The sequence below is a fragment of the Vespa mandarinia genome, chromosome 2, assembly GCF_050613455.1.
Source record: "Vespa mandarinia isolate Hongniang chromosome 2, ASM5061345v1, whole genome shotgun sequence".
NCBI classification, from domain to species: Eukaryota; Metazoa; Arthropoda; class Insecta; order Hymenoptera; family Vespidae; genus Vespa; species Vespa mandarinia.
The window spans coordinates 29724-55978 of NC_140811.1; the positions used below are offsets into that span (position 1 = coordinate 29724).

Sequence of the window (26255 nt, forward strand, 5' to 3'; positions counted from 1 at the left end):
AACAGTTCGGGACTTGAATCTCCCGAATCCTCCTTATCACCGGAGAATCAAGCGTACGCGGCATTTTATTTTATACAACAGCAACAACAGCAATTTGAAAAGTTGAGAATATCTTGTACTTGCAAGATACGACAAGTTAAGGTAAATAAAATTACGATAGATACATATATTTCATTATTTATATGAAGAAATGGATGAACGGTAGATAATAATTAGAGGGGGTTTTATGTAAAAAGCGTAAAACTCGTTTTGCAACGATTGTAGAAATATTCTGTAATAAGTTTAAAGGATAAGAAAATAATTGATTATCAAGTGGATAGATACAGACGTTTCCCGTCGATATCTATCCACTTGATAATCATTATAAAATGATAAAGTGGAAAAACATTATAACCGACATATGTACTTACGCGTTCTAGTCGTCTTACACGCGTATTGCTCTAGGATCAATGAGTTTAGACGAGAGTCATAAATCTTGTGAGTCACGGTGATTCGTGGCCGAGCACGGCCGACCCCATGAGCGTGCAACCACGCACGATGCAAAGGAATTACGCGCACCCCCTTTCTTGGTACAATCGCGTGTCTATGTTAGGATCGCGAACGTGAACGGAGTACAAGTAATAAACGTAACAATGTATATTGCGCGTCAGCTTGGTCCTTCGTAGAAAAAGGACAAGCGTTATTTTTTCGATAACGGTATATCGAAGTTGAGACGACAGCTTGTTGTTTTTTAAATCAAATTAATAGTTGAAAAATTTTTGTACTTTATTACGAAACTTGGTACGTTTTAATTTTCGATTTTAACCAAATCTCTAAGATCATCTCTATTCATTTTTCTAACGATGAACGATACGTCGAACGAAATTCGCCTTTTAAATTTTTTCAAAGCTGTTACCCCGGCGTTAGAAACGAACATGGTAGAAAGCCCCATGAGACAAGGGTCCTTTTACGGTCTAACACCGATATATGATTGCGACGGATATCATTCGCTAGTCCGCTCGTCTTCATTTATTAAGAACTCTATTCGAACGAGATCATTCGTTGATAGGTTCAATGAAAATCGGTTCAATGATTAATTTTCTAAATTCTGACGTACATCAAAATTTACAATCTAATCGGTCTCGAGAAAGGGTATATGACGATCGATATATGATGGTAAAATTCTTCGTAGCTGATATCCAAGTAGATACTCATTGTTCGTAATAAAGTGTCAGAGCGAAAGAAAAAGAGAAAAAAACTCGCGCGACAACGCACGCGGAGGGTCCTTTGTGTGCTTGCGAGGGTTCTTCATTTTCATGTGGAAAAAATGATTCGCTATAATCCTAGAGGCAGTGACATGGCAATAACGTTGCCGTAAGCCACCCTTCGCAGGACGTAGGAGATTCAAAGTGGTTCTTCGACGATTCGTTCGATTCGTTCCTTTGAATGTTCGATGGAAAATGGCGTCAGGACGAACCGAGGGAGAACCTCTGAGAGTAAAAAGGGCTAAGCCGCAGGATCGCGAGAGCACGTATTATTATATTGAATTTGTGGAAACGAAAAAGTAAGCCGTAAGTCGTTAGGTCGCGATATATGTATGTATGAAACGAGAAATAACCCGAGCTTCGCTTATTCTTTTCCCTCCCCCTCTCCTACCCTCCCTCCCTCCCTCTCTCTCTCTCTCTCTCGATGACTTTACCAATCATTAAGCAGATTGCATCGAGCCTGCTTCGTCTTGGTTCTGGGTAAGTGTTTACGTTGGTAAGTGTTACGCGTCTTCCTACCGAAAGTCGCAAGTTCTTCGATAGAAATCGAATTGAAATTTCACTGAAGGGTACCCTTCCCACGGGCACGTTGGTCCCGGAATTCAGTTTTTTCATCGAAAAAATCCGCATAACTAAATTATTACCGGCTATGTCATTTTAAATCATATTCATATTAAATCATGAAAAAATAATGACAATGGTAATCATGGAAATGATCCATTTAGAAAGGTTTTTTCGGTAATAAATTCGTATAATATAAAGAAGAAAAAGAAAAGAAGAAAACGGTGGCATCCTATCGCGCATTCTCGTTCTATGGATGTATGGTATACCGAGGGAAAAGGTAATGCTCGCTACCCTGTACTACCGCCTTCTTCCACCAGCGCACACGTAATCTACTGCTTCCAGTCTTCCACCTCATACTCCTCCTCGAGCCTCGTGTTGCTTCACAGGACAGGCCTCGGTTATTTAGCATGCATCCGAAATCTTCTGCTGTGACGAGCATTCCCTATAAATATGTAGATTTCGCTTGCGCCGAGTCTCACTACGAGGGACTTTTTCAAGGGTGCTTTCCTTTCCCGGACGACTTTCATCAGCGATGTCAACCGCATTAACTTATGTACCATTGCGAGTGACGCGACTGAGCCCCGATGATATCACGTTTACGCGGGGTACGAAAGAGAAAAGACGCCAATATTCACCGAGATAATGAAATGATGTATAAGGTGGGACATTTTCTTTCCTCGATTCGTCTCGTTAATTTTGATAAAAAAAAGAAAAAAAAAAGAAAAAAAAAAGAAAGAAAAAGAAAAAAAAATTTGATTCTCCGAAACGCCAACGGCAAACAGTCCCTCGATGCTTAATTTTATTCAGATCGCATACTGTGGAATTTGGATTAATACAATTAAAAAGAGTAATCGCTTAATCGCCTGTCTAACGCTCTTTTTCGAGCGAAGATAATTCAACGAATTTGCGAGATTTTCGTACGAAAGCATTTTCTACCGAACTACATTCTTTCAACGGTTCCTTTCAGCAAGCTACCGCTTGTCGTTTCAATAGGGATCGAGCCGGTCGTCGATTCTCCCGGAGTGCTTTTATAATATTCACCCCTAATGTACATACATGAGGGCTTGATGATTTTCTCTCGCTCCGACACAGTAAAACGTTTGCGTGACCTGCCGCTTGAAATAAAAAGAATAATAAGGAAAGAAAAAAAAGGAGAAAAGAAAAATTTCATTCCTTTGGGAAAATACAATAAATTTTCTCGCTCATTTTCACATCAGAATGAATATCGATTGCAGGTCGAATCATATCGGTATGGTGGAGAACAATTGTAAGAACATCGTGGAGGTTATATCGATTCGAGCGTTGACTATAAACCCGAGCATTTTTGCCGGTTATTAGGTTATTTGCCGCTTCATATCCTATACACCTCGCTCCAAGTATGCCACTACCATGCTCCTTGGCATCTGTCCAAACGATTCATTCGTAAAATAGGCGTAAAGTAGGCGATTCGTAAAAACGAGTCGACGGGTTCGAAAATGATTACGCTAGCTCGTAATTCGAGTACTCGAGGAGGTGGAGGGATAGGAAGGGAGAAGAGCGAGAGAACCGGGTAAAATAATTGACCGGTTCTCGTCCCTTTTCATTTCACGCTCAGAGAGACTCGGACATACCTGGCTGCGCGTAGATACGTAAGTACGTACGTGGTACGCGCGGCGCAATAGTGCGCGGGCGCACAACGCAGTCTCTTCATCGTGCGGCGCGTTCGACGCTTCGAAGCATCCTCCTCAGTTCTCCCGAGAATCTTTGCGGAGTCGTCCGCGCGTTTGCCCTTTTGCCCCTTCCGTTCGATCGATCGACACAAGTTTCGATTAATAGCCGTAATCACCCGTACGATTCGCGTATCGTTCGCTTTTACCTTTTTTCTCGCTCTCTCTCTCTCTCCCTCCCTCTCTCACTTCCTCCCTTCCTCCCTCGAAAGCCTCTCGAACGGCTTTTATTTAGAAAATAATATTTATCCTATCCTAAGGATCGGCAGTGCTCTTCGACCGATAGCTAGAATTGAGGAGAACAAAAAATGTGGCTAGAATGTCCGGCGCATCCGAGATCAAGCTACCTTGCCTTTACACGAGAAGCAATAGCAGCAGCAGCAGTAGTAACGGCAGTATCAGAGGCGGCAACAACAACAACAACAACAACAACAATAACAATAATATCAACGGTGCAAGAGCCAAGAGCAAGTCGTCTAACAAGAAGTTGATCGCATCGAAATCCATCGTTCAATCGGTAGAGGGATGTACGTCGAATGGATCTTTGGAGACTAACGTGGTAGAATCCTCTTTTCCAAGTACTCTAAGATCTCGAAACGCCTTCGGTTCTCCTAGAAAGATCGCGAATCAGAATCTAGATTGTACGACGATCAAAAAGTCACCTAAGAGGTGCCCGCAGACGGACGATCGACAGTCTACGCAAATTGGTTCTACGAATCGTTCGCCGAGAAGACGAGAATCGCCTCTCGCCGAGGACTTTGATCGAGACGAGATGGGTTTGACGTTTGACTTTTATCCGAGAAACATGGAAAAGAATGAGCCTTGTTTGTCGTTCCTCGAATTCGAATCTCTCTACACTATGGAGAAGCAAATGTTGATGCAACCTCGTCAAACCTTTCCTCGTTTGGAAGGTAAAGACGAGTTTCTTGGTAGCAGGCGAGGCTTATACACGGAATTACCGGATTCGGATCCGTTGATTCGACAACGATTGCATCATCGCCAACAAATTGGTCCGATTGGCCCAGGCAAAAAGCTCCCCCAATTCCCCGCGGAAGGCTTCAGTTTCGCGCCAGGCTGGGCTCTGAACGCTGATCATTTTTATCAATGGCAACATCGAGGAAAAACGACTCAGCAGGTACTACGAAAGGCACAAATTTTTCCAAAGATTTCGCTCGAAAGGAAGTGCTCGGCACAAATTTATTATTCCCGAGTTGGCCTCTACCCTTCCCTTGGCACTTACTCTCCTCAATCTATCGAATTAATACAAGTATCTCGTTCGACGATAATAATTTTCACCGGGTCGTAGGTATTTTATTTATATGAGTTAATAAATGCGAATAAAATGATCATAATGATCGTAAAAACATGGAGCTATTAGTACGTATCATTAACATACGTAGAAAGCAATCCTCCGAATATTTTTACGATCTTTTACGATCGAAGAATCGATAGCTAAGCGTAAAGGGGATCGATCGGATTTATTCGTTGATGAACTCCTGTCGGTGGCACACGTTACGAATAGTATAGGTAGGTATTCTCACTTGTCGCTCGATCGAGACTCGACGTTGCAATGGCACGCTCGCACGTTCTAGCTGGCTTTCGATCACGTTTGCCGTTGCAAACCGCGTTTCGAATTAATTGAAAAACGGAAGCAATTTCGACAAAGCCTCTCGTTTCCAAACGCTAGCTTCGATATGCGTTTAGCGCCACGCTCGCGAACCTCTCTCTCTCTCTCTCTCCCTCTCTCCCTCCCCCCTCCCCCCCGTTATTCTCTCTTTGTTATACTCTCCGTAACTTTCTTTCTCGCTCTTTACTTTCACCGTTACTCTTCACATTTAGGTTTTTCGTTTTAAGCTTCAACGCAGTTCGCTCGATACTCTCTCTCTCTCTCTCTCTCTCTCTCTCTCTCTCTCTCTCTCTCTCTCTCTCTCTCTCTCTCTCTGCTTCTCTCATTTCAGCCCCCGAGGCAAAATCCTACGAGAGAAGCGATTTTCACATTGGTCCCCTTTCGCCCCCTCTCGTTGGGATTCCCCTATCCTACTAATTTTGAAAATCGTGCGGCGAGCGTGCGGTAGGACGTTATCGAATTTTACTGCATTTCGTTTCTCCCGCGAGCGATTTACGCAGAACTTTATTTACCTCGATTTGATACACGCCATCGTATTATTATGATGCCGATTCTCTGTTAAATTTTCAATTCACCGACTCTTTGGTTTCTTTTTTCTTCCGTCCAGGCGCTCTCGTAGATACGTCGATACGTTTACTTTGAGAAAAGAACTTTCGAGTATCCTCGTGCCGGCAGGTTAGAACATCCGTAAAGACTATCAAATATGCTGCCCGAGGGTGCGAAGGTACTTTGATCAATCCCAAGAAAGCGTAGCTACTCCTCCGCCGTCTCTTACTTGATGTTTACTTTAAGGGATCCAACCGACTACCAGCATCTCTCGCAAAGGAACCACGCAAAGTGGTTCGTGATCTTGCTTTTCCGTCGCTTATACATATTGCAGACGAATCATTCCCTGACTTTCGAAGCTCTCGCGATTAATCTTCTCGATCATAGTTCTCCGGTAGAGCGATTATTTGATTCTTTTCTACTTCGGTTTTGATCAGTATCATTTGAGGTTGATTATACATATGAAGGAAGAAAAATGTTTGTGGAGAATCTTTAGTCCCGTATACCCGTGCGGAAGAGTAGATATCGATTAGCAGCTTTTATATTTCTCTGAGAGATATAAGTTTTCAAAGAGAGACGTCCGTGCATTCCAAAGGAGCATGGCATGAGTCATCGTGGTGCGAGTCCGACGATTTGATTAAAGATCTATTTTCTTGGTAAGATAGTACGATGGGCCAAAGATATTTACTTTGCCTTGGGGTAGGCTCATCCCCAGGAAATTCGGGGAAGGTCTCCGAGTAAAAGCGACCGAGTACGTACGAGCGACCTAAATCATTTAGCTTGCAATTGCCAATTCGTAGCCCCAACGAAATCAGCTCGTCCCTCGTTCCGTTGCTCTCTTTCCATTTCCTGCATCTCCTTTCTTTATTTCGCAATCGCTAACTTGCGTTAGTTTGCGCAACATCAATATCAATTTTTCTTTGAAAACATTTCATTTTCGTCGTTCCTCATGAAAAGCGATGAAACGGCAAGCGCCTAAACTTGAGACACGTTGAAACAATGGAACGCGATTGCTTCTTTCTAAACGCACCCCTCTCGCGAACGTCTTTTCGTTGGTTTCTCGTTGAAAGCGGGGGTGGGGGGAGGGAGAGAGAGAGAGAGAGAGAGAGAGAGAGAGAGAGAGAAACGGCCGAGAAAAATCCTTTTTCCATTTTAGCCAAGGGACCACTCGATACAACGAACCCCAAAGAAACGTCGCGAGGCTCGTTATTAGGGCTTTTTTGGGCGGACTAGCCGTCTACCAAGTTTTATTCGAAATTGGAAGCGACATTTTTCGATATGGTCTAAAGTAAGAGACAACTGGTTCTAAAAGGACGATCGATGCGCGATCAGGCTTGATCGGATTGGCGTGGGCCTATCGATTGCCGCATAGAAAAGCCTAGACTAAACGGAACAACGCTCGCGCGTACAAACAGGTACGATAATACTGTCATACAATGGCAGGGTTGGGCTCGCTAGCGTTCGTCTCATCGCCATTCGGGACAACTCGTAGGTATTACTCGTAGGTAGGTATATTTAGCTCGCGTGCATCGTAACGCGACGCGTGTAGGCGTAACGCGTAGGTCATTCATAAAACATAGCGTCCACGTGGCGTCACTCTGTGTGCCGTTAAAAGAATAAGGATAAAAGTAACGTCTTCGAATTCGTTCGGAATCTATCAACAAAAATTCGTAAGGCAATAGATATCTTCGAGATCTTCGTAGCGCGTCTGACTATTCTCTACTGGTAAAATTCTCTGTTCCTCTCGCAGCCAAGTTGAAAAGTAATTTCGCGTGGCACTAGCCGATCGTATCCATGACGACGGTTCTGCTTCCTCGAACTTCTCAAGAGGATGCGAATGCGCGAGACTTGCGTCTACCGCGCTCTCTTGCAGGACACGTACGCTTCCATTCCCTTTTCCGTACCGTACCGTTTCTAAGGGAGGACTACGCTTCCTCCACCGTTCTTACTTACTAGGGGACCTGTAACTCGGTTATGACCGCTCTCTCTCTCTCTCTCTCTCTCTCTCTCTCTCTCTCTTTCTCTCAAAACTTTTACCCTAAAATCGGTGATCGAGCCGCTCTGCAGTCATCCACTTCGATTTATAAATCTTGGCGATAATTATTTAGCATTTAAATTTGGCCTTTGCTGATGCCTAAACTATTAGATTGAATTAAAAAAATATCTGTCCGTTATAAATTCACCGATCATAGAGAATGTTGCCTAAGCTAATGAACGTTTAATATCGTCACGTAATGATTGGGTATAGGAAATAGGATGAATTTTATTCTTCGTCGTCATTTTAGTTACCCTCGAAGATTTATTTACAGTTTCAACGAGGACATATGATTTTTATCTCAGCGCTTTCCAAAATTTACTTTTCTTCGAAAAGGTTTGTTTGGGGGACTTTTTCTTCCTCCTCCCCCGGCCCCCTCCCACTCTCCTTCCTCTTTGGACCCTTTCCTCCTTATCTTTCCTTTGCTCCTCTTTGGCTTCAGATCCCTTTCCCATCATCCCTCTTTACGTATACGTGACTCTTCTCCTCCTGGTTCTAACCGTTGCGCCTCACCGCGGTAGGACGTCACGATGGTACGAGCAAGACAAACCAAATTTCATCTCCCTGTTCTCGGTGCGTTCATCGAGTAGCCCCTTTCGCATTAGACCGACAAAAGGCCGCTCATCCCTTTTCCAAGCCCTTTTTGATGGGCAAACGCGTCGGCCCCGCAAAATTGTCGTTACGAAGGAAAAGCCCCCTTAAATTTCGGCACGAATCTCGCCACGACAGGTCAAAATAGAAATCCATCGCACTGTTACGGGTGAGTCGACCAAACGAATCCTATTCGCTCGGACTATCTATTGGAATCGTATTTATGAATATATATATATATATATATATATATATATATATATATATATATTCATATATATATGTACATAAATACGATTGTACGCGTATATACGGGTAATATGTATATCGAAAAGGATCATCAACTTTTGTAACGACGAAACGAGCTTCGCGACTCCCTCGGGATATCGATAAAATTATTTTCTTCGGCCAACCATGCGAATAAAACTCACGGCATCTGACGAAAATAATTTATCCGCAATTAACTTTATCGTACTTATCATCGGCGTATGATCGTTTGGACAAATAACGAGCCCTAAATGGAATTTAATCGATCCGATCCTTTACTCGTTGATTCGTGCTTTCACTCGTGTTCGAACTAATATATTTACGAGCAATGTCGATCGAAACCAAGGACGCGACGCGAGCAGAATAATTCCTTTTCTTTCCCCAAGTAGGGAAATTAAACTCTTTCTTTCGTGACGCAAGTATTTCATTGTCCTCGTCGTAATTCACCTTTCTTCAGGAGTATCCGATCCGTAATACATCTGTTCTCTTTGAGAATCTATTATCTTCTAATTAAAAATCTCCTTTTTAAAGAAAGTTCGTTCTGCGGTGCTTTAGTTGCAATGGTATAATTTGTTCGTGCGACCCGAGAGAATTCCACTTGACCGAACTCGCGGAAAAAATTTTCAACACCGACTTTGGCCTACGTCGTTTCTGCCGAGCCGCGAATATTGTCGTATTCGAGAAAAGAAAAATTTCATATCGCCTATTTATTTGGCCTCTCTTCGTGCCGTTAAAAACCGATCGAATTCTCCTTGCTTGAATCTCTCTTCTTCGAATGAGTCTCGTCCTTGAACGGATGATTAATATTTCTTCGTTGATGCGTACACCAAGGCAAGATGAAATTCTACGAATTTCCACAAAACTCTAAGAAAATATTACATTATTATTGTTAGACTTTATCTTTCAAAAGATAAAACTTTCTCTAGGGATCGTATAAAAATTACATCTTATTTACATAATTACGTTCGATTTTCGTATTACGATTAATATTAAAGTTGAGACGGACATGTACGTATACGTATGTACCGTACAAATTGACACGTACATACGTGTATTTACTCTAGCCGCTCGTCAGGCAACAAGTTAACAGAGTTTCGAGGAATTAATTTGAGTTGTCGATGCATCGTTCGGTTTACACTTGGCTCGTTCTCATAGTCGGGCGCATCGCTTTGTCAGCTGTTATAACGAGCGCGCTTACACACGTTAGTTGAGAGTCCGTTAAAGGATTCGCGATTTATTCGAAACGTCACATAGACTTATCGCTCGTATCCTCTCGCATTGTTTGCAAGCTTCCATCTCACTCATTCTCTCAAACGTTATGCGCTTGAAAAATATTCCACACCGGATATATCAGAGCTGGAAGGTAAACGATCCTCGTCTACTTTCAGAAGACACATTGGCGTAAAAAGGTAAGAGGACATAGAAGAAACCGTGCTAATCCGAAACGAGCCAAAAGTTAAAGTTGCATTCGAAAATAAAGAAATATCATAGAATATTATCTTGAGATATTAAGATGGAGAGAGAGAGAGAGAGAGAGAGAGAGAGAGAGAGAGAGAGAGAGAGAGAGAAGGAGAGGGAGAAAGATGGAAAGCGAATAAGAGAGTGGAAGTAAGAGAGAAAGAGAGATAGGGAGTGGGCGAAAGAGAGGGGATAGGGTACGCACCTACGCGGGGATAAGTAGCCGAGGCGTGTATTCAGTTACGTCCGGTGCGTCGCGCCGTATAGACGCGTTGCGTCTCGTTGTTTCGGTAGAGTCGCGAGAGAAAAGATAAAAGAAAGGAGAGGAGAAGTAGTCCATCGTGGTCGCGCGCTCACGATGCGCCTCGAGCCATCTCGTTCTTCTCTCGGTAATCGCACCAAGAAGGACCCGAACGCGAAGGCAAACTTTGATCCGAACGATTCGACGAATAAAAGAGGAACGTGGGAAGAGAGGAGGTGTCGTTTACGTCACCCGCCGAGGATGAGAAGAAGGAGGAGGAGGAGGAGGAACGACGCGTTACGTTTTTCCGCCTCTCGGATAGATCCCGATCAGGGAATGACGAGTTACGATCGACGATTATGATCGTCAAGTATATTCCTTCGTTTCCCGGGAGATTAATAAGAAGGAACGTTCCTCTTTGTTCTTTCTTTTCTTCTTATTTTCCTTCCTCCTCCTCCAATTTCCCCTTTCCTTGAGCGAACGTAAAAAGAAACGCGAGAAGAGCCGTGAATGTTGCATGAAGTGAAAACGTCCTTCCTTCATTCATTCCGCAGCCAAGTTGGCATGGATTTTTTTCTTATTCTTCTTTCCTTCTCTCTCTCTCTCTCTCTCTCTCTCTCCCTCTCTCTCTTTCTCTCTCTTTCGCTCTCTCTCGCTCTCTGCCGTTGTCTCAAGTGTGAAATAGACGGAAAAAGAAGAAAAAAGGAGGTTGGAAGAGATGATAAAACGTTTAATAGGGGATGAGCGAATAGAACGAGTGAAAAGATCGTTGGTTTCCGAGCATAGCATTGTGCAGAGTTCTTGATCAAAGTGCAATTGTATCTAGGTTGCTCCGAGTGAGCGCTTAGCTTTTACCGGTGTGTCTCTATGAGTCTAGAAGGACTATAATTAGTAAGGTGCGATCGGAACCATGGCTTGTATCAGGGCACCGAGATCCGTGCGCAGTTCTACCGACGATATTAAAGCCGATTCTACTCGCAACATTGTACAGGTATACATCCCTTTTCCTTTATTCTTTCTTTCGTACGTACCATCGACCCCAGCCAAACGGACTAAAAAAAGTTCGTCCTTTCCGACAAAAGTTTATCACATTCATTCGACTAACTAGAGCAAAACGTCGGACGACCGTTTCGATCAGAAATTGGACGTTTACTCCGACGTTGCATGGTTCACGTCGTCCGACGAACGTGCCTTCGCCTTCGGTGGTTACGTACGTACGTACGGTTAATGATCGTAAGTGCGAGTACGTGATGGGACGTGCGATCGTGCGATCGACGTACCAATGAGAGATCGCCGGTTACGTTCCTTCCACGAACCTCCTTCGTCTATGCGCGGACTACGAACGACTCTACGTGTACTAGATGTATATACAAGTATGTGGCGATTCGTCCCATAAAATTTCATTTCTCTTTGTTATATATATATATACAGATCTACACCGACTGGGCGAATTATTATCTCGAGCGAGGTGGCTCGAAGAGACGAGTCTCCGATCTCCAAGCCGATCTCTGCGACGGAGTGCTCCTTGCCGATTTGGTGGAAGCTGTCAGTAAGTGATATATCTCTTTACTCCGGCTTGCTTCATTGCCGTTGACGATCTCGTTGAACGACACGTAAACCGATTTGACGCGCACGGACAAACGAGTAACAGTACCTACATCTACTTGTGCTCGTTTATTCGCTTATGGAGTTGGACAGTTACCTACAACGAATAGCTATACGCATTATTCTACATAATATGTCCGTACATATATATATATATATATATATATATATATATGTATACACACACACACACACACACACACACATCTGTCTTTACTCCTGCGCACGCACCTTAGCTTTATCAAAGGAAACGATTAAAAAAATTCGCCTAAGGCCTCCGAGGCCTTCCAAGGAAACGAAATAAATTGATTTGGCCATTCGTTTCTTTCTTATTTTTCAGCGAATCAAAAGGTGATCGACGTTAACCGGAAGCCCAAGAGCGTTCAACAAATGGTGAGTCCCGATATCCTTGATAATATTATAATACGTTACGTTTCCCATCGACTTCCTGACGCGCCAAGTACAACGTCCTTACTCGCTTCCTCGGCGAGTCCATTAAAGTGTCGGCTTCTACGGTGGCTTACGGAGTTGTCCTTTAAAAATAGAAAGCACGTTTAGGGCACGTAAAGAAAGTCAAGAAAAGCGTCGCGGTTCGTCCGCTCAGCTAAAGCCGGCCATCTACATGTATACTTCTTAGTCGTTTATGGATCATTTAGAGCGCATTGTGAGCGATAACATTTGCGTAAAGATATTTTAGAATTTTATAAAAATTATCATTTGTTAATAATTAATGCCTTGTGTGCCGTGGCTATTTTTCGTATGTTATTATCATTAAAGTTTCGCGAGAGAAATAACATTTCCAGCCGCAAGGTTGAGGCGCATCATCGCGTCATAAAATCTAGTAAAATCAAATCGTAAATAATGTCCTCGTAAAACTGGTCTCGCGTTTAACTCGTGGCTCGTATTACTACTCCTAGTCTCTCTCACGATCGGTTTATTTTCATTCCAATTTTGCGGTCTCCCGAAAAGAGCATTGGTCGAGCATCGAACGAGGGAAGAAAAGCCAGGGGGTAAAATTAGGATGTAAAGAAGTACCCTAGAGGAGTGGCATACCATAAGGATGTAAAGAAGGATGGAACGAGAGAGAGAGAGAGAGAGAGAGAGAGAGAGAGAGAGAGAGAGAGAGATACACACTCGATGGAGATGCGCGCTGGTGCATCGCTGAGAAAGAGCAACGTCGTTTCCGGATAAGAATCATAGGCCTATTACATTTCCAATTGTCAAGCGTTAACCTACCGTCCACATTTGCATAATCCATAGTTAACATCTGTTCTGGCCTCTTTCGCGTTATAAAGGGACAAGGAATTGTATTACGAAAGATATATTTAAGCTTGTTAAGAATTCCGCCACTACTAGTCTTTCGATCCTCCCTTCGTAGAAACGTCGGGCACATAGGTAAGAATATTTTTTTTTTCCTTTGCAAGTCCGACCAATTAACGAATATTATAGTACTTGAAAAAAGGAAAGCGCTAAATATACCTGATAAACTGTTCGCCTCGTTGTTAAGCCAGCAACGTTTTCGAGCTCACGATCGGAATCGTAAGGGCTCTCGTAGGGAAGAGAAAAAAAAAGGCAAGCGTTGGAAGTAATCTTTGGCACTTTTGATGCTACACCCTCGTTGTTGTTGACGTCGTCGTAGAAACGAGCGCGTGCTCCGCGCGGTAGACGCGCGTCGGTCTGCCTCGCCGATTTCGCGGTGTCGAGGGTGGACGCGAGAAGATGAGGAAAAAGAGGACCGAGAGAGAAAAGAAGGGCTTGGGTCTATAATTAAAACGCTCGCGCGCGCGCACGGGTATCGCTACGGTTGAACGCGCGAGCGCGAAAGTCAAATCACGTGTTTTGCCTTCGGGCTAACGCGCAGCACGCGACTTACATGCGGTCCCGTCTCCTTCTCTCTATCCTCTTTCTCTTGTCGTTGAACGACAAACAGCTGTACTCTGGAACAAGAAACTGGCAATTTTATTACGAGCTTTCACAATTTCTTCGCTAATATAAAGGTGATCGATGATGTGATTTTTTTCTTTCAATTTATAGATTTAATATTGACTCTACGCCATTAAAAATTTGAAAAGATCCAAAGTAGAACTCGAACAGCGCGAGGCACAACGCCGTATATCTTCGACCGCGTCCACTCGGTTCGTCGCGATCTATTTCTATTTCGCAGAGTGGTCCACTCGTTTCGTCGCATGGCTCTGACTCATTCTCCGTATATATTAGTCAACCACTGCTTCGGTTCTAATGAGACTCTACGCGATAATTTTATAAATAAAAGCTCGTCGCACCGTAAGTAGGACCTCTCGATATCTCTAATGAATCTTTTTTCCTGTCTTTCTTTTTTTTTTTTTTTTTTTTTTTTCTTTTTTTTTTATACTCTTCAACAAGATATCTATCCATCGAAGGTAAATATCCCTTGTAGGAACATACGTATTTACATATGTAGGTAGAATCCTTGTGAAGTATTTAACTAATCACTAGAAATCTTTCGATCGTAGATCCACCGAAGAAAAGACATTTGTAAATATTCGTCGCGAGTCGACAGAAATTTCAAAGAAAGTTCCTTCTTTCGCGTTCGTATAAATGGATTGTAAATGGATTGTTGACAGTGTCGAGATCGGCTGAATGAAAGAGGGATTCTTACCGTACGTTCTTACCTACCAAGCGAATGAGATTTCCAACGCGCTTGTTATTAATCCTAGCCATTCGCTTTGTAACGTACAGGAATTTGTCCTACGTTCCCGTTATAATTCGATCTAATGATTTATAATTGTCTACCTTTAATAACTGTAATTGAACGTTCGATATAACGAAGTAAGCGCTTCGTAGGAACGCGCAAGAACGTACGAAGAGATGAGGTCGTTCCATGTTAATCCGCGCAACGTGCCATTTCCTATGAGACCTTTCTTCCTTTTCGTAACGTCCTTTCGTGGATATATTCTAGCGATATGGCGCCATTTCGTTGTATAATTCCGCATTGTGTAATAATTAGTCTAAATAGATTTTACGTCGTCGCGTGCCAGAACATTTCACATGGATATGTCCGCGAAGTAACGTCTTATGGCATCTATAAACGGAACAATCGCGCGACGGGATCGGCACGAGGAGCCACGTGGATACCTGCTCGGATGTTGCTTTATGACTCGCATATGAGAACGAATTATTCTCTCAGAGTTCCACCAACACAGCGATGCTCGCGTTTCGTTCTTCTCTCTCTTTCTCCTGTTCGTCCCCCACCCTATCCGTCCAATCGCCGGATACATTACCTCTACCTCGTGCTCCGCGCGTTCTCTCTATCTCTCTCTCTCTCTCTCTCTCTCTCTCTCTCTCTCTCTCGTCGGTCGGTGTCTTACCGTGGGTCCAGTAGTAGCAAGACTGCCGAGCAGGGAATCGGTGAGATCGTTGCTGCTCTTGCCACTCGACCGGTGATTCCTGTCCGGAAAACGATACTGGAAAAGTTTGCGGGGAGAAGAGTGCGCGACGATATTCATCTCGTTGGAAATACTCGGAAATTTTGCGATCGCTCGTCAAGGTGAAAAGGACTAACAACAAAATATGTCGTAAATACCTGCAGCGACGAAGGAAAGGCACAAAGTATGAGAGAAAAACAAAAGAGGAGGAGGATGAGAATCGATCGTATGTAAGGGATTCTCGCAATAACGAGTCGTTAGACGTTTCTCGCGAAGAAGCGTGTACTTTTGAAGAGTCGACGATCCCAGTAAGTACTTGTAAAGGAGAGAACGCAGAAACTAGTTCCGGACGCGTTTACTTTTTCAATATGAAGAAAGAGGAAGATAGATAGATAGATAGATAGAGAGAGAGAGAGAGAGAGAGAGAGAGAGAGAGAGAGAGAGAGAGAGGGAGAGTGAGAATTTATAATCTTCTTTAAGAAAATTATAAATACGTACGAGGACGGTCTCGAAGCAATATTTTCATGCCCGATGAAGCGACAATTAATTGGCTTGGTCAACGAGGACGAAAGGCAATATTTCTCTTTGAGCGAGTTCGTAGCGAGTGGCGATGACGGTGCGCGATCCGTGCGCAGGATCACGATAATCGTGGGCCAATGGTCGCCGTTGATCGTGGATACCCCTTATGCTTAGACCAGCGTTTATCTCTTGGCGATCGACCGATAAAAGGGAATAGCGTGCAAGACCAGTGGCAATCGATATCGTCTAGGCCGTTTAGATCGAGCATCCCCGAGTAAGTAATCTCGCTTAAACGGCCCGCTACTTTTTGCCAACGTAACATGGCGCCGAGTACCACTTGGCGGGAAATAAGTTTTACCTTTCTTTTTTTACCGATTTTTCGCGAGACAATGCTAAATCTTGTAGCGCGACGGATCGAATCAAATATGTCATTTACAATGATAATAAATCCAATTTGATTGTTATTTTACTGTGATAATTAAGCTTTCCTTTGTAATAACTTGATCTTTAGCGTTGCTAATTTGAATACTAGATCTCGTCATCTCGCATAATCTTGAAAGAACGTTTTCGTCATCGTCGACGAGCAACGATTCTTCCAACGAGATTGGATAATAAGAAAGATTAATCTGCATGCTCGCTCGGTGGAATATTTGTGCATTAAATGAAGCGAGCATTAATTGGGGACAACGATGGCAACGTCGTGAAGATTCTTCTTCCGACGAGAAGGAATTTGCGATCGCCTCGCCGTCTAATTGGATTTAATTTAAGGTTTATCTTGGAATAATGGAAAAACAATGAAAATTCGATTCCCACGATATATCCTCTCTCTTTCTCGCTCTCTCTCTCTCTCTCTCTCTCTCTCTCTCTCTCTCTCGTGCGCGCGCGTTAACGCGGACGTCTTGGTTAAACGTTTAGTTAAGTCTTGGCGATAGAATCGAATTTTCAACAAGTTTTTACTCGAGTATAATTACTTGCGAGGAGGTCGTAAAAAAGGAATTTTACGAGGAACGATAGGCAAAATGCTTTTTAAAAATTCCTCGTAATAGATAAACTCGACGTATTATCGAAACGTAGATATCTGTCTCTTTAATAGTTATCGCAAAATGTAATACGCCGTACATATACTCGTCGTCGAGTACTGTCATTTCTCGGTTCGTTCGTCGGGCCGCCCGCTCGCTCGCACGGTCGTTCGTTGAGAAAATAAGAGAGGGGAAAAAAAAGAAAAGGAGTCGCATCGAGGCGAATGGTGGCATTAAAAAATGGCAGACGCGTCATCGTGTCGCGTTGAAACAAATTCCAACATTTCCGGCCGGAGCGAAGTCTGTCTCCAAGTTGACGTTAGTGCGGCTTCGCCGAAGCGGCTTGGCATCGGCAGAAGCCGCTCGTTTCTCGCAACGTTTTGAAAAAGCTCTCACGTGTGCCTTGGAATCGACTCTTTCGCGTTGCTTCGCCGTGCCTCGATCCAGTACGCATCGGCATCTATTCGCCTTCTATCGGCATCTAGTCGCTCACGTTCGATCGTCGAGCGTGCGAACTGGCCCCCGACGACGACTCCGAGACGTCGGACCCGTCTGGGATATTAACGTTATATCCTCTTATATCTCTTCCCTTTTCTCTCTTACGTTCCAATATAGATGATATTGGATTCGAAAATGATTTCTATTTTATGGGCCTTTAACTCGTCCAAGATAGTATATATGGAAAGGCGGTGATAGCATTCGCACATATCCGGTATGCAAAAGTCAGACCGACTACGAGCGAGGGAAAAAGGAAAGAGGTGGGATAGGTGAAAGGGCGTTGGGTTCGCTCGTTTGCCACGGTACGTTGTACCTTATTCCGCGACTCGTGAAAATCCTTGACATCCATTTCGCTCGTCCTTTTACATTTTTCTCGAGCGTGTAAGGTCAGCCGAGTGTCTAACTCGCCTCTATTTCCTATTCCCATTACCAGAGATAGTAGCTACACCTATGAAATTATGGGATCTCGCGCGTAAGCGAGCGCGAGATAATACAACTCGGAGCAACTCGGAAATTGCGACCTCGGAGATGGATTCGACCTAGTCGCGAAGGTTTCATCGTGACACGCTGCGCCGTCGAAAGAGTTAAACGAGAGATATCCTCGTCTATTACGAGTGACACGTTAACGCGTCCAATGAGTCCTCGCTTCTCGCTACTTTTCAATCTCTCACGATCGATGCAACGCGTCCGTAATCTTTTCACAGACATTATCCCACTAGCTCCTTCTTCCTACGACTTCTTTTACTATAATTATTCTGCTTGTATTATCGTTTAAGCCTCATTGAACATATTTATTCTTTCCTTTTACTTTACTCCTCCCCGAATAAGGTGAATGGAGAAATTGCGTTGATCTTAGAAATATTATTCATTTAGCGTTATCCAGAAGCGTGGAATTTTCAAATGGTGCACGACGGACCTGTTAGAGGTATATATACGAAGGATTTCGAGGCACATTCCTAGCGCTGCCGCGGAAGAAAAAAAGAAAAAGAAACAGAAAAGGAGAATTATCCGAGCTAAGGCAATCCTCGCTCGTGCTCACCGTCGCGTCACCAGACGCTGGCCGTACGAAAAAAAAAAAAAAGAAAAAAAAAAGAAAAAAAAAGAAAAAAAAGAAAAAGAAAAAACCAAGCTTTGCCTAACAAGCATTAGCTACGACTTTTTCTTTCCTCTCGCAACGTCTCGTTGACGTAACGTACGTAACGTACGTAAGTAAGAACGTAAGTACGATCTCGCCGCGATCAAGGCCGAAGAAACTGCTCCAACGAAACGGTCATCTAGTTGATTCTATAAAAGAAATCGAGTGGACCGAGTACAAGCGCATAGGGGCCAAGGACGACGCGCGGCCGTCGTCGAGATACGATCGGACGTGATCGATGACGATCGAAACGTCCTTCCCGATCGTCTTCTTTTTCCGTTCCTTTTCCTCCTCCGTCGAAAATCAAGATATGTCCTCGAAATATAAATAAAAGAATATAATGTAGAATATCGAATGAGAAAAGATAGGAGAAATATATATATCCGAGTAAAAGAAAAAGAAAAAAACACTCGACTCTCTTTCTCTCCGTCTTAATCTTTCGCAATAATTACGTAAAGTTTAGTAGCGTCGTCGCACATGGCCCAAGAGAAGAAAAGTCAGGCAGTGTCTGTCTGTACGCGTGGCCGCTCATGAATCGGATGACTGTAACATCGAGGAAAGTCCGGAAGGCACGAGTCGTCTAAATATAATCCATCCTTACCCTCCTTATACCGGCGCGGCGCCCCGGTCTTGGGGATTCTCTCTCCTAACCAAACGCCCCCCCCCCTGCCCACCCTCCACCTCGTTTTTCCTCGTTGCTCCTGCGATAAGGTGTCAGAAAATCTCGGTCAGGAAATCTTGAAAGAGACGACGAATCGTGTCTTACTTGAATTAATTTCAATGAGATTGAAAATGACGTTTAGGAAAGTTTGCAACGATAGTGTTGGTGTGCAAGTATTCCTTTTAAAAATAGTATATAGCCCTACATCCGTAAATCGCTTAGAAAGAAAGTTCCTCTAAATATAAATATAGCCATTGGTGGAAAGCAACGGCGTATGCCGGCTTGCGAGAACGTAAAAGTTTCTTAGCTTTATCGAACGAATAAAGAGATATTGCGACATCGAGCAAGAAATTGCGAGGAGTGTAACGCCGTCCGAAAAGTTTAAAGATTATTTTCAAGGAGTAATCGAAATTTAAAGGGTGATGCACTTTTAATTCCGTTATTAGTTCGATCGAAGAAATTCCCGAAAATGTCTTCTTTTCTATAAAACCAAATAGAATAGTTTGAGTTGAATGCTAGTCGTTGCTAGCCGGTAGTAGGAGTGTGTCTTCGAGTGGGATGCTCAATTAGGACCCTCGCGAAGACATTTATCCGTGCAGGCAGGCATCCGCAGGGCAATTATTGCCTTTCCCCACTGGCTCCGTTTCTCTATGCCATTCTCGACGTTACATATTGCATATGTATATGTAGAACGGCTACATAGTATATGTAGAACGGAGCCGGTCTTCCGGCTCGAAGAACCGAACTCGCTCGTTTAAACGTTTCCACCCGCTAGTGATCTTGGGACGCTCTCGATGAGGCGTAAACCTTCTTTTAGCGAGAGTTACATCTCCATTTTATTCTTAGGCACGCTTCTCTCGATAGTCATCGTCTCGTAGGCGTAGCAGCGGCATCGCGGCTACGCGTCGGCGTATGAAAGGGAGAAGAAAAATGCAGCTTGCCGATTTATGCGCAATTCTTCTTTTCCCATTTCTCTCTCTCTCTCTCTCTCTCTCTCTCGCTCTCTCTCGCTCTCTCTCGTTCTCTCTCCTCTCCTTCCACCGAGCCGGTCCGCTGGGAGAAGCCAAGACGTTACCATAAGGGGACATCTCTGGCCATCTTTGGAGCTCTCTCTCCGTACGCGCTCTCCTTCTTTTCCCGAGTTGGTTGCGCGGACTCTCGCGCGTTCTCTCTCGCACACAGACTTTCTCGCTTATATATCCTCGACCATTCGTGTAAATCGAGCGCTATTTTTAATTGACCCGTAATAATAAGAATCAAAGATGTTCCTATCTCGCCCTCTTTGACGATTCCTCGGCTTTTGATTTATGGGAGAGATAAAAGATATATCATCGATCTATGGTAGAGAGACTTTCGATGAGAAACTTTCGAGTCGTCTCACGATCTCCTCGTTATCAGAATTCACTTCGTGTTCTTTCCTTTACGAGTTGCTGCTCTACCTCGATTCCGCGTGAGATCTCGATAGAGAGGAAGCTCGAGGAAAAGGCAGAGGTTAAATAAAAAGGGCCAAGACGTCGTCTTTCGACGTCGTCGTAGCGAGCCAATGTATTTGAAAGACAGAAGGAACGCATTAAAAAGAGATCGCGCCATCGCCATTTACGGCTGTCATCTCGCGTGGATGTGAGAGAATCGTAAGACGATACGAGAAGTACTCCTTACGGATATATAAAGAAAAAACAAAACTCGAAAGACGATATAAACGGGAGAATATCGAAGGGTACTTTATTTATTTATTTATTTATTTTTCCTTTGTTTTTCAACGATCGGTCTGAATCGCATATGAAAATATTGCGTAATATATAAATCGATAGTCTTATTTACACGTAGATACGTACGTGTTTGAAAATGTTCTGTAACACTTAAAGCGGCCAACAAGTACGTATGTACGTGTTTACAGAGCGACGCGCGCGCGGCCAAGAGAGACGCGTATATAGTTGCTGCGCGTTATACGAGCCAACGGGCACAGTCCTGGCTCACCTAGCTGTTGCGCGCGAGCGCAGAGCACCCGGGAGGATATCATCGGGTGAGTCATCTCGCTCCCTCCCTTTACTCTTCGCGTGCGTCTACACTTTCCTTACCAACAACGGAGAGAGAAGAGAAAGAGGGTCGGTGGTATCGGTACGTCGACGTTTCTCCTCCTCCTCCTCCTCTTATTCGTTGTGTCGCGTCGTCATCATCGTGGCCCGTGCAAGCACGCTTCGTTTTCTGGGTAAAAGCCGACACCGACGTCGAAGACAAAAGAGCACTCTTTCTCTCTCTCTCTCTCTCTCTCTCCCCCATCTACCTCTATCTATCTAGCTCTTTCTCCGCGTACTACTAAGCGCGCGCGTGCAACGTAGTACAAGGTGGTAGTACCACGATACTGCCCATGACCACAGTGGTCACGTTTCGTGGAAGCTTCTCTACACGAGAGAGTGTCCCTTTGTGTTAAGAGACCACCACCGAGTACGAGTTTCGAGTGTAACGCTCCTGTACCAGCTATGAATGTACAGCGAGATGTTCGGATAGCGATCGTTTGAAACAAATCTCGTGTTATATTTCTTACTCTCGTTATATTTCTTACTCCGTTGTACTGGCTCTTCTCTTACTCGAGAGTCGTCGTAATTAGCCGACGTTGTGGGTGACCGACCGAGCAAATGCATAGGTTCGAGCCTATGTTTTATATACACATATGTGTGTATGTATGTATGTATGATGCACGCACGTACATATGTACGTACCTGTTGCCCGTCCCTATATTACGTGTACCCACCGTCCGTAGCCATTGTTGACACGTCGATAACGATACGATCTTTAGCGTGCAAATATATATCGTATATCGTATTTGCAAGGGACCATACTGGCATCGTTTGGATGAAAGAAGAAGACCTGACATTTGTTTCATTCGTCTAGCAAACGATTCGATAGCGTAGATAACGGCTTCTCGATTCGTCCATGTGGCAACGGATCGGTTTCAGCCGTCCAGAGACGAGAAGGAGAACAATTTGAATATGGTAGCAATTGGTAAAGGCCTCGTCGTCTCTAACTCGTCGACTACGTTTCGCCTCGATGTTCGAGAGTAATTATTCCACTCGATTAATATGGATTACAGGGAATATATGTGACTCGATCGATGATTATGCCACGGTGAACGGACGTACGTCCCCATTCGTAAATGCGAAATAAGCGTGATTAAGACTTGACAGATTAGCAATGGTTGCTCGATGGGAATATTAAAGTGATCTAAAGTAAATATTCTTATTTGTAGGCAAAAAGTAGACTGCCTTAAGTATATAAGAATGTTTCCGATTAGATAGGCAGGTGACAAAGCTCGGTGATTCACGCGCTCGCATTTTCATCTTTTCCCATCTTCTTTCATGATCGATCATAAAGGTTTGCTCGTTGTGTTGCGCAGGTCGAGAACGTGAACCTGTGCGTGGGAGCGCTCCGAGCGCTCGGGGCAGACGTGGGGGCTGTGAATCCTGGAGAACTAGCGGCAGGATCAACCCTCTGGCCGGTCCTCGCCCTGCTCTTCGCCCTCTCGCGCTACAAGCAAAGAGCGAAACAACTTCAAGATATGCCCAGGTAAATTCGTCGTACGCTATCGAGCCCGAGATAACGTAGAAATCTACCGACAATATTACCGGCGCTCGACATAGGTATGGAAAAGTTCGTTGTTATCGACGTCGTCGTTTTATCGACGATCGCTAACAGAGTATAATCATCAATCGTCTTCCGATATCCTTTCTTATCGACGATCGATCCACGGTACTGTACGATGGAATACGATGAAACGAAGATTGGAAACCACGTACGAGGTCTCCCATCTCGTCGATTCATTTTCTCGAGAGAAGAAAGTCTCTCGGATGGTCGATAATTATGCGATTTCGTAATGTATTAGTATAAAGAGAAGCGCAGAGATAAGGCATAATATGTCTTTTTTTTTCCTTCTTCTTTTTTCTTTTTCTTTCACGAACGTTCTCGCTCTTTATGGTGCCGACGCGATCCTCGAGAAATGTTCTTTTTTTCCAGAAAAAAGATTTTTCTAGAAAAACGAATTGAAAAGGAGATTCTATTCGACTACGTAAATTTAATATATGTCATCTCCTTTAATTCTCGAGAAAGAGGAAGTACGGTTGGCATGATAATTTAAACGAATGGAAGGTGAATCGAAGCATAGGAGGATTCTCGTTTCGTTCGACTTTAGTAACGGGGTCCTTCTTCCCTTAGAGTTTTAGAGAACGCGTTTTTAAGAATCGCGTCTCTCCGTTAATTACGAAGGAATTAAAAGATTCCTTTGGTTTTCGCGAAGGCGATCGCCATTCAGATATTTCCATCGAACAAAGACAAAGACGTTATCGACCTTTCGCCAGAGTCGATTATTATTACGATTATATGCTCTAGACGCGAAGGGAGGGGTCACCCACGCGATCAAGAGAAAGAAAAAGAAAGAAAAGCCGTCCCAGAGCCGAGGAATTCCTTAATGATCCAAACTAGGGATGATTTTGAAATTCGATTCGCGTTCGTGCGTCAAAACGAATCGACGACTCGCTCCCTCGAGGAGTTCTGCTCGAGGAAGGATAAAATAATACTCGGCGAATGGTCGTTTCCGCAAATGTATCTTAGGAAATATCTTCGAGGTAGGTTTAATCTAACGCAACGAAATGTCGCGAGCTTAACTTTTTACTTCCCAACGGCAGATCGATACGCGCAAAGGTTTCTTTGGTACCTAACGACCAAGGCGCGCGAGCACGAGTGCTCATTAACGCGAGCGTTAATAGAGCCGTGCGTACGATATTAAAACGCATATACGCATTCTCATAACGTACGTTCTCTTCCCTTGACACGAAGCATTCCGTCTCGAAATAACGACTTTCGAAACGAGCTATTTCAATTTATTTTACCTGGGAACGATTTACGGATTTTACGCAAAAGCCGATAGCGACCTGGTAGACGCACATGTATACCACGGATATAGATGGAACGACGTTTATTCGAAGCGTGCCAAATGGTTCTCCTAGATCGGTAAGCATGTCGAATGTGAGAAATCGCCTGGCCGTACTTACCCCCTCGACGAGAGATACCAAAAAGCCGCTCTAAAAGGGAAACGTTGAAGAGATATAACGAAAAGAAAATGTTGCCAACGAAGGAGGAAATATTATTGTTACGAGCGAGGTGCGCCCACGCTCGTAATAATAGTCTTCTCCTGGAGTAAAGGAAGGAAGGAAGGAAGGAAGGAAGGAAGGAAGGAAGGTCACGTGCGCAGGCGCCCAAGCGAAGGAGCGGTTTGTTAGCATAAAAATGGCTTTAAAATTGCCACAGCGATATCGAAAGAGCGCGGCGAGCAGCTCGGCGAGGGAAAGGAACATGGTGCTACTGACCGAAGGAGGACGAAAGAGGACGAAGGAGAACGAAGAAGGACGAAGGAGAACGATGAAGTACGAAGTGGTCAGAAGGGCAGAAGGCTCAAGAAACGAATCCGCCGATCGGCACAGAGATTCGCGACGATCGGAGTTGAGGAAATGGGTATTCGTTGGAGAAGGAAGGACAGATAACGCGAGAAGAAGAGAGGAAAAGTCGCTGCATACGCGGAGTTGCAAAGGTTTGACCGATGCTACGACCGACCGACCGACCGACCGACCGACCGACCAACCGACCGACCGACCGACCGACCGACCGACCGAACGAGAGACAGAAAAAGAGAGAGGGAGCTGCAGTCGCAGGAGAGAGGATGCAGGATAGCGGAACTATCGTAAAGGGTGATGGTGGGGAAACTCGGCGAAGCTCATGCTAGAGAGAGAGAGAGAGAGAGAGAGAGAGAGAGAGTGGTGGCGGTGGCGGTGGCGGCGGCGGCGGAGGCGGTCAAGAGAGAGAGAGAAGCCACGTGCTACGGGGGAACGGGAATGGTGTTCTCTCGGGCCTCAGTTTGAAACGGGCCATCAACGATGCCTACGCACCATGGCCGCACCATGAACAGCCGTACGGAGTCGTCGTGTTCTTCATAACGTTTCGCCTTTCGTACTTAACGATTTACGACGGATTAACTATTATTCCTTAACCGCAAAGATGTTCGGTAGTCGGCGAGAGATTCGTCTTCGTCGTCGGACGACGGTCTTGATCGGTCCGAATCGTTGGTTCCATCGATAGGAAAATCGTTGCGCGACATCTCCGGTACGTTCTTGCTCTCAGAGAATAAAGGGAGGAGGAGGAGGGGAGGGAGGAAAAGTTGTTCCATACTTTTTTGTTATCGTCCGATCGAACAGCCTCGAGTGTGAAGTGATCGGAAGATAGTGTGCCGCCTCCGTGACTAGCTCTTCTCTAGCATCGTTGTATTCGTTCGTTCGGTCGGTCGTTCGGTCGGTCGATCGGTCGGTCGGTCGGTCGGTCGGTTGGTCGGTCGGTCGGTCGGTCGGTCGGTCTCTCTCTCCTTACGACCCGTCGTCTAATGTGCTTAATCGCATTTCCTCTCGCGACTCGATCGACCGATCGATCCACTCTCGATCTTTCCCTTTTGTCGACGAGGAGTCGTCGTAGCGTTCGGCGATAAAGTTCGGCAGGCGTCCTCTCGATATGGGTAACAGTGGAAGCAGCGGCAACAGCAGAAAGGCACGAAGCTTGCCGAACTCGCCGGAAGCTCACAGGTATTCCTTCTTTTTGTATTTCGCGCGTTCTAGTCTCACGTTACTACTCTTACGACGAAACAACTTAGATGCCTACGTGGAATCCAAGATGAGAATTAATATGCGTTTATGCACCGCGTCGGCCCGCCATTTCTTTCGAATATCAACGCAATCGCGTTCTAACCGCTGTATCGCTTTCGATCGTAGCAACGATAATACCAAGACTGCCACTAGAAATAACAGCTGCGCTTGACGATGGTAATACAAAACGTGAACGTCCTTTAAAAACTCAACAACGTGCAGCTGGTGATCGGAGTCGAAACTATTTCCCCCCTTTTTTTACGACTAGAATGTATAACCTATTCAACAACGCTTTTCCTTCCCAACATCGTTTCTTGTATCATGGAGCCACCTTGTCGAATTCCATCGATATTCGATTTGATTTGCGGTTATAAAATGATATTCTTCTTATTAGCCAACTGTCAAAACGTATCGAGCGTTTATATAAAAAAAAAAAAAAAAAAAAAAAAAAAATT

General features: G+C 44.4%; 1 protein-coding gene and 1 long non-coding RNA gene across 7 annotated transcripts in view; one reads left to right on the forward strand and one right to left on the reverse strand.

The window, feature by feature from the left end:
- Positions 1–13703, reverse strand: part of LOC118451444 (uncharacterized) — a 29013-nt gene extending 15310 nt beyond the window's left edge. The window contains exons 1-2 of the long non-coding RNA XR_004841097.2: positions 13364–13703; positions 12317–12417 (exon numbers count right to left, since the gene is read on the reverse strand). This is a non-coding gene — a long non-coding RNA (uncharacterized LOC118451444). The remainder of the gene's footprint in view (positions 1–12316; positions 12418–13363) is intronic.
- Positions 1–26255, forward strand: part of sick (sickie) — an 83439-nt gene that overhangs the window by 16047 nt on the left and 41137 nt on the right. For 2 of the 6 annotated variants that reach the window (XM_035887918.2, XM_035887920.2), the window contains exons 3-5: positions 11711–11828; positions 12225–12277; positions 22515–22684. In XM_035887918.2, the coding sequence (XP_035743811.2) occupies positions 11711–11828; positions 12225–12277; positions 22515–22684 (341 nt within the window). Of the gene's footprint in view, positions 1–10295; positions 11271–11625; positions 11653–11710; positions 11829–12224; positions 12278–22514; positions 22685–25446; positions 25741–26255 lie in introns of those variants that run through there. The other 4 variants (XM_035887922.2, XM_035887924.2, XM_085664665.1 and 1 more) reach the window with 4 other exon arrangements.